The sequence below is a fragment of the Meleagris gallopavo genome, chromosome 1, assembly GCF_000146605.3.
Source record: "Meleagris gallopavo isolate NT-WF06-2002-E0010 breed Aviagen turkey brand Nicholas breeding stock chromosome 1, Turkey_5.1, whole genome shotgun sequence".
NCBI lineage: Eukaryota > Metazoa > Chordata > Aves > Galliformes > Phasianidae > Meleagris > Meleagris gallopavo.
Window position 1 is genome coordinate 183,399,091 of NC_015011.2, and position 8,953 is coordinate 183,408,043.

At 49.0% G+C, this 8,953-nt stretch overlaps 1 protein-coding gene across 1 annotated transcript; it reads left to right on the plus strand.

Annotated features, from left to right (window-relative positions):
- Positions 1-4,714: 4,714 nt before the first annotated feature.
- LOC100541395 (thyroid hormone-inducible hepatic protein-like) lies at positions 4,715-6,203 on the plus strand. Its single transcript, XM_003203552.4, has 2 exons — positions 4,715-5,198; positions 5,843-6,203. The coding sequence occupies exon 1, from the start codon at positions 4,787-4,789 to the stop codon at positions 5,174-5,176; it is 390 nt and encodes a 129-aa protein (XP_003203600.1). The 5' UTR covers positions 4,715-4,786; the 3' UTR covers positions 5,177-5,198; positions 5,843-6,203.
- Positions 6,204-8,953: the final 2,750 nt, after the last annotated feature.

Consider the following 8,953-nt stretch of genomic DNA (forward strand, 5'->3'; position numbering starts at 1 on the left):
GGCGCTGCCCGCGTCCCGAGTGGCGCTGTGGGGGGCAGCGAGGAAATGTTTCCTAATCATGGAATCATGGAGTAGCCTGGTTTGAAAAGGGTCCTCTAGATTCAACCCACTTGCCGTGGGCAGGGTGGCCAAATAACACCCAAGGTGAACCTCTTCTGACACAACCTCTTATCCTATTGCTGTTACCCAGTAGAATAGGCTGACCCCCACCTCACCATAACCTCCTTTCAAGCAGTTGTGGAGAGCTGGAAGGTCTCCTCTGAGCCTCCTCTTCTCCAGACTGAACCATCGCAGTTCCCTCAGCTGCTCCTCATAAGACCCATAAGGTGCTCCAGACCCCTCATAGCTCCGTTGCCCTTCTCTGGATACACTCCAGGGCCTCAATGTCTTTCTTGTAGTGAGGAGCCCAGAATTGAACAGAGCACTCGAGCTGCAGCCTCAGCTGAGAACACAGGGACGATCAGCTCCTGCTCCAACAGTGCTGGCTGCACTGTTGCTGGTATAAGTTTATCCCATCTGTTCCTTGTCTTAGATTACAGACTCCCAAGGCCTCATAGCAATAAGATCTGTCGCGGAGTCTGCTGAGCCCCTTGATGAATCCCTCAGTTACATCCTCCCCTACACCTTACCCTTCTATACTAATAAAAAAGCGTGGTTCATAGCATCTTGTATCATTTTCTGTATGCAATACAACAAGTACAGAACACAAATTAGAATACACACAAAAGCAGTGAGACAAAAGAGGGTGGACAGTGATAAGAAAAGGGGGAATGGTCTTAAACTGAGACAGAGGAGGTTTAGGTTAGATATTAGGAGGAAGTTTTTCACACAGAGGGTGGTGAGGCACTGGAACAGGTTGCCCAAGGAGGTTGTGGATGCCCCATCCCTGGAGGCATTCAAGGCCAGGCTGGATGTGGCTCTGGGCAGCCTGGTCTGGTCGTTGGTGATCATAGCAGGGGGTTGGAACTGAATGATATTTGTGGTCTTTTTCAATCCAGGCCATTCTGTGATTCTATTTTTTGCAAGTTCTCTGTCCATCTGCAAAACCCCCAAAGACACCCCCAAATATATTCACAAGTTTCCTTTTTAGCTTTCCATCTTTCCTTACAACTTTTCCCTTTTTCGCTTATTAGCAAACTATTACCACACTATAAAATAATAGCAATTATTAATAACAATCATTGTAACTCAATCAAAGCCTCAATTGATAACACACTAAACATAAGAGTCACATAGTAGGTCACCATTTTTTGAGTCAATATGCACACACTCGCACAGGCATCTGTTTTAGACAATTCCATGACTGGGAAATGGAAACTTCCTAAGCTTATGTATTACTGCCTATCGACCCTTGAGAAACTGCAAACTGCCAAAAGGAGAGAGGAGGAACATGCCCACCAACAGGCAGTGCCAGCAGGGCATCCCCTGCTTCAAAGTGCACTGTTCCTCTCTCACCCATCACAGATTCTCTCCTGCTTTTATTCTTCTCAGAGTCTGAAGGGTTTTTCCATTTGTCCTCCACATCTGCATGGCCAGTGCATGATACAGAGCCCAGCTGGAACACCTGCTTGTAAAATAGAGCAAACCACTAAATTAGATCTCTTTACAAAACAAAACATTCACAGAAAGTTATTTACAGCTGTAGTCACTTACTCCTATTATTTCTTTCTTTACCCTTAGCTCCATTTTTTTTTATTTAATTGATAAGCTTTTTCTTGTTGGCCAGTAGCTCCTACTGCTGTTACAAAAATCATCCATGGGTAGTAATCCTTGGTGCAGCACAGAGTGAGAGGCAACTGTATCTACCAGAAAACAAACATCTTTACCCTTCTCTCCTACTTGCAATCTAATCCTAGCCATTGGTCTGCTATGGTCAAACTCCTCTGTGACAAGAGGGCTCCAAGCTTCCTTGCTCGTGCAGTGAGAGATGTGCAGACTTCCTTGCTGGTGCAGAAAAAGAACCTTTATTGTAGGTGCCTACAACCTTTATACACGCGCAACAACTGGTTACGTGTGGGAGCCAGGCGCCTTGTGTCTGGCTCAAGTTACTGCTGAGCTTTTTCACTTGTTAGCAAGATAATGACTTTCTTTATCCCACACTTCCCAAATTCCATCATTCAGCTTCTTTGATCAGAGATGGTTCCTTCCCCCTCAGCTTGGTACACCTCTACCAGCGCCCCATTTCCCTGCTGTTTGCACACTGCTTTCCATCTTCTGGGGGCAAAACTCTCCCTGGGCCCTTTCATCTCCTGCTCTAATGCAGCAGCTGCTGTTCTTCCCAATTTCTTTCTTTCATTACAATCCCTGTTTCTATATACTCTCCAAGCTCCCTCGAGTAGTTTATCCAGGTCCTTTACTTTGCTTCCTTTAATGTGTGTATCATCGGGAGAAAATACATTCTTGCTCTGATTAGCAAAAGACCTTCGGAAGTGCAAACAAGTTCAGCAGACATGGAGAGAGAAAACCAAAAGATTATAACTGTGCCACCAGAAAGAACCTCTCAACATGATCATGAGAGATCTGGCTTTTACTGACATGGCTGTGAGCAGATGCTACGAACGTCAAGCTGAGCAGTGGCAAGCCTGCTGAACCTGAGGTGTCTGACAGAAGTGAGTGGCAAGGAACCACAGGTCCATGTGTGACAAAGGAGCAGAAGTTGGGCTGCCAAATAATGGAAGAGCCCATCAATTATGCATGGGATGCTTTATGTTGTCCTAGCCAGAAACAAATAGGGGAGATGACCTGTGCAGAAGGTGAATGTGGGAATGAAATGTTTCTGCAATTAGAACTAACAAGGTGAGAATTTGATGGTCTGTGCTGTCATCTAGTGACCTTTATTGGTACCAACAAGTCTTTCTTCATTCCAACAAAGAGGGGTCTTTAATAATCCTCATCATTTGTCCTTTAGCTAAACTTTCCATATTTATGCATGCTTAGTAGTTAAGATGAAATAATAAGTACAAAAATTGCAGCTTTTGTATTACAGGCTATTCTGTTTTGCCAAGAGGCTCTCAGCAGAAGACCAATCTAGGGCCTCCACATGAAGTCAAACTGTCCCACTTTTGGATTAGGAGGAATGCAACAGATACTCCCCTACATCTTTCCTTCCAAACTTATCTCTATCTAAGGACAGCAACTGTCCAGGAATAACGGCTGAATGTCGAGTGAGCAAATGTGAAAAGTTAACTAATTAGCCGTATATGCTTAGCTATCAACAATTTATGTTTATCCAGTATCCGTATGTTTAGCTGAACGTTGGGAAGATTGTGAACCTGAAGTATTCAACTAGTGAGGAACCAGGGGTGGAAAAAATAAGTGTTGGGTAGTAGGGCATAAAAGATGTAACACCATTTTGTGCAGGTGCTCCTGTTTGCAAGATGCCCACCATTGCAATTGTGAATAAAATCTGCTTTATCAGAGATACTCCCCCACACCCAAATCCTTTCCCAACACACATCTGTCCAGCCATTCTACCCCAGGCCCATAGTGCTGCATGGAGTTGTTGTGGCCAAACAAGGACAGCCCCTGTATCACAAGACAGTGGTGGCAGGGAGGAGGGCTGCAGGCTCCTTGGGCTGTGCTTCTGGCTCGGTGTGGAGAGGCTCAGGTTGCCCAGAGATGTGTCACCTCCAAACATCCCAGTGCTCAGTACTGCTATAGAACATGGCTGATAAGAGCTGTGAGACGTTCCAGATCCACTCTGTGACCTGGGATGAGCACCAGAGGTCCCTGGCAGCCCGGCACAGTGTCCCCAGGCAAGTGTCACCCCAGGGTGGGATGTGGCTGATAAGAGGCAGGTGGCCACGGGGCGGTCATTGTCCTCATATGGCCAACACGGGTGGGAGCAGCAGGAACAGGCACAGCAGTGATAGGGCCATGCTGGGCTCTGCTCAGTTCTGAGGGGCTCCTGGGCACAGTCACTGCTGCCAACACTGTGGGGAAAAGCTTTGCTGTTCCCAGAGCTTCACCCAGCGGGATGGCAGCACTGGAGCTCCATGTGACAACAGGAGATGAACCAGGAATGAGAGAGTTGGGAGTGCAGGCTTAGTATCAGGAACGCAGTGGATAAACCACAGTGCTGGTCCCAACGTGTCAACAGCCACAAACCATCTCATCGGATGACCAGGGCACCACAGTCCCAATCATACCACACCACAGCACTGGGGCTACACGTTACCCCATGGGATGGGGAGAGAGCACCCATGAGGGACACCAGGGGATCCCTAGTGGGAGAAGACATGGGACGATAATTTTTGGTGTGAGGGTAGCACAAGCAGCCCCGAGATGTTATAGGATCTCCACTGTTGGAAATATCCATATCTGGGCTGGACACAGTGCTGGGGCACATGCTCTGGGTGACCCTGCTGGAGCATGGGGGCAGCAGACCATCTCCTGATGGTTTTGGGAGGCCCAGCAGCACACACGTGGAGGCTGCATGTGGTGCTGGGGAGCTGCCACTGCAGTGCAAGAGCTGGGGGATGGCAGTGCTGGGCAGGAAGGGGTGAGAGGCCTCGGGTACCTCCACTCCTCACCATCCTGCTCCATGCGTGCCCAGGGACATGGCAGCATCACAGCCAGCTGGGGCTAAGGACAAGGGTGGGCTCAGATGAGGACAGGGGCACAGAGCCAGGGACACAGCACAGCTGAACCCAGTAGGGCTGGAGCCAAACCCAGCCTAGCAGGAGGGAGCAGAGGGACAGTGGAGCGGAGACGTTCCTTGACTCTATAAAAAGCCTCCACGGGGCCGGGCAGCGGCGGGACGCGAGGAGAGCCGAGGCACGGGGCCATGGAGCAGTACTTCTCGGCCACGCAGAAGATGGAGCAGGAGGTGATGTTCCCCAGCCTGCTGCGAGGGGTCTTCCCGCAGGACGGGGCTGACCCAGCCGCCGGCGGCCCCGCAGACCTCTATGAGCGCTACCAGCTCCTCAAGGCCATCAAGCCCGTGGTGGAGCGAGGCCTGGCCTCCGTCACCGATCAGAGCCCCACCAGCAGTGCTGATGCCGACACGGCCCCAGATGATGATATAGATGGGAATCTGGAGGAGCGGCTGTCCCACCACATGAATGGCTTGCAGCAGGTTCTGACCGACCTTACCAAAAACACCAAAGCTCTCACCCGGAGGTACAGCCAGATCCTGGAGGAGATCAACCTCGGTGAAGGTCAGAGCAGCTCATGAGCCTGCACGCAGAGAGTCCAAGGTAGGAGCATGGGGAGATGCAGAGGCAAGGCAAGCTGGTTGGGGGGTAATTTACGTTGTTTATTGCTCCATCATCTGGGCATCTTTCCAATGTTTGCATCACCTCCCAAAATCCCAGGAGTTTTGAGTCTCTGTCCTTTGCATTTCGTTGCTCAACAGATTCTGCTGAGTTTGTCTTTCTCAATCACCCATTGGCACAGGCTGCGTCACTGAACAAGGGTCACTGTGGGAGTTCCATGCTGACCCCAAGACTCCACTGCTTGCAGCACAGGCAGTGTCTGGCTGCTGCTGGGTAAACACAAAAGATCCCAAACCATTCTCATGGAGTAAAGGGCCTTTTGGCATTTTTGGTCTCCAAATGCCTAATTTGACATACCATCTGCCAACAGCTCAACTCAACTCAACTCAATCCTCCCCAGAAAGCCAGCCCAGGCTCTGTGCTGGTGAGACTTTCACCCCTGGGATTCCACGGCCCCTGTACTTCACCATAGACATGGGCTCAAGATCATACCAAGCTCTGACGGTTCTTGCAGTGAAACAGAGCACAGAAGGGATGTCCTACACAAAAATGTCAGCTCTCATTTTGGAGGATATATGACTAGGAATGACGACATTCCAACCAAACTGTGTCTATTCTCCCCACAGGGTAATCTGACATTTGCAGCCCAGTGGCAGCTTTACTCCCGTGCCAAGTCCCACCAAGGATCATCTTTTGTGACCAGCACAGAGCTTGGCTGTACCATCGAAGTTGCCACACGGCCAATCCTCCCAGCAAACCTCATTGCTTTGTTTCACCTCCATTTTGGGGGGATTGTCTTGCAGCAGGCAAGGCAGAAAAGAGTGTTCTCTGTTACTGCTTCCTAGAAGGCATCTGTAACCTTGAAACAGTGCTTTTGTTCTGCATGTGCCTAAACCACCTCCCCACTGGTTTCTTTGATAATGTCACCAGTTCCCAAAGTCAATGATCTGAAATAAAATGCAAAGCCTTGAGAAATGTACATGTGTGTTTTCTACAAGCCATTACTTTTTTAGAGCTATTACCAAGCCCACAATGACAAGGACCACCTTGGCCACCAAGGTCAAACTCTAGTGCAGGGAGGTGATCTGGGTTTCTCCTTTGCAAAGTGGGAATTAGGTTTGTGCTGGGATAGTTGTTCCCAAAGCTCTCTGGCTCTCACATTTTGCAAAAGCTTGGAGCAATCCTCCTGGTCTTGATCCAGGTGCTGGGAGCCTGTCCTCCAGCATCTTTCCTCCCCTTCCCTATCTCCTCCTCCTGGATCACCAGCTTGTCTACATCCCAACTCAACCTTTACGTCCCAACCCACTCAGTAGCTGCACATACCTTCCCCTATCCCACACTCATCCAGCCCTTCATGCCATCTCCATCATATCATCTCCACCACATTGTGCCATCATGCCATCTCCACCACAGACAGCTCTGGGGACAATTCTGCCTCCTTTCCACTTGGTCTCCACTGGGGCTGTGGCACCCTCTGAAGCCAGGCAGAGAAGAGAGTGTGGACATCCTCTGATATGTTGAATGGGAAGGTGAGGGCCGTGCTCACCCTCCGTTCCTTATTGGGCAGTGGTTTGGTGCTCTTTGCACAGGCTGTGCCCCCCAGAGGTGACTCCCCTCCCAGATCCATCGCTCTGGAAAAGTGCTACTGAACTGGGCACTAGAGGGAGTCATCCCCATGCCTCTCTGGGCCTCTTGAAAAGAAATCCAACTGCTGAAACACAGATGTTTTGGTTGAACAAACCCTGCTACTCTATCAGATTTCAGTTTTGATTAAAGAAAACAGAGATCTGACAGCATCTGTGGAAAGAGGATTGCAACTGCGCTTGGAGCTGTGGGTTCTGTTTGTGCTGCATGTGCTCTCGTGCATCCTGCTCTACTGGGGTTCCTCAGGGAGAGACATTTCCTGTAAGAGGCCTGGTACTACCCAAGGACAAAATAAGGTATCTACAAACTGCTGTGAAATTGTTCCCAGGCACCCATCAGAGAAAAAGGGCAAGAGTGTATAGAACCAGAGCTTATCTCTTATTAGATTGTAGGCATGAGGTATTTTTGTAACTGTGAACATTGGGAAATACCCCTCTTCTACCCAATCTGAGCTGCTATCATGTAATAAAAAATGAGCAAATCTTGAACGATTTACATCTCTTTCTTCCATGTGTGAGATAGACTCAACTTGCTGTCAACAAGAACCCTCAGATCACTTTCTGTGGGGCTGCTCTCCAGACTCTCGTTCCCCAGTCTGCACATAGAGCCAGGGCTGCCCTGTCCCAGGTGCAGAATCTAGCTCTTGCTCTTATTGAATTTCATGTGGCTGGTGACTGCCTAGTTCTCTAATTTGCCAACTTAGTGGGAGCCACTGAGTATGGAGCTGACGAGGACAGCAAGCATGGCTTCCTCACCAGATCCTTTTTCCTAGCACCCCAGGAGCTTATTTCCACAGTGGATACCCAAGGATTTCCTCTTGACTGAAGATGCAGTCACAGAGTATCCCAAAGGTACACAGCCAAAGTCTGTTTTCTCTTTCTTTCCTTATTTCTGTGTGCCTAATTTGCAGAACATGGTCTTTTCTCTCAACCTTGCTTTTCCATTACCACTCCCATGTTTCCTCTCTTCCACCACTGGGAAGAAGTAAGCTGTAGCCTCCATGAAATCAGGCATAAACCCACTGGCTGGGTTGCCTTTCTCCATAGACTACACCAGAATGCTCTTCTTTTCTGCAGATTGTCCCTTTCCTGGCTAGACAGACAGCATTAGCCTGAACTTAGACTGGAAACAAGACAAAGTCCCTCAAGATCCAGCTAACTAGATCCATGCCAATATGTTTAATAGGGTCACTGGATGAGAAAGAGCTGGGAATTTTGGAATTCAGCTCTGCCCACACCTTTCATGAAGGCACATCAAGGACATGAGGATAGAGAGAAAGAAGGGAGCACGGTTGCATCTAGTTTGGCTTCTTGCTCCAAGAAAGTCTACGAGCCAATTTGAATGTGATATAAAAAGAAGAAAGAAGTCAATGGGCATGATGATCAGGAGATTAATGTTTCTTAGGAACGTGGACAGAGATGGCTTGTTGGGTGTTTTACCAGATGGGAATATGAGTGGTTGAGGCTGTACTCTGGGTATGCCTATCCCCATTCATTCACTGGTAATGAATGGAGGTACTCAACTGTCTTGGCTTTTGGTGTCCTGGGGCCTGTCCAAAGACACATGCTGAAGCCACACAGGCACACAGAGCTGGGTGGAGCAGCTAAATGGCTAGAAGGTCCTGGGTGGAAGTGCTTGTGGTGTTTGCACAGTGGATGGCTGACTTTGGAGTAGCTCCGAAGTGCAGAGCCTCCTGCCCAGCTACAGTGGTGCAATTTCTCAGCAGATCTATAGCAGCTGCTGCTGGATTTGCTTTTTGGCAGTGCTATGCCTCATCCTGCTAGGCTAGAAGTTTGCCTACATTCAAGTTTCCCCATGCTGGAAATTAATGGCTGTACTTAGCAAATGTCCAGGGTGTGTCCGTGCAGGGTGCAGAATATGGTAGAGCCATATCAAACTCATGGAGAAGTGAAGACTGTGAAGAGATGGGAAAGCAAGGCAAGATCTGGGGCAAGCTGCCTCGACAGGAACCTTGGTAGGTAATGCTGCTCCAATGCTGGGATCTGTTTCAGAAGCCCTGTAACACCGGCTGTACACAGGAGCTTTTCTCAAAGGAAAAGTGATGAGATGGTAGTAAATAGTGTCCAAATAAG

Bases quoted from the DNA above. Each gene is read 5' to 3' on its own strand.
- LOC100541395 (XM_003203552.4), top strand. From the start codon at position 4,787: ATGGAGCAGTACTTCTCGGCCACGCAGAAGATGGAGCAGGAGGTGATG.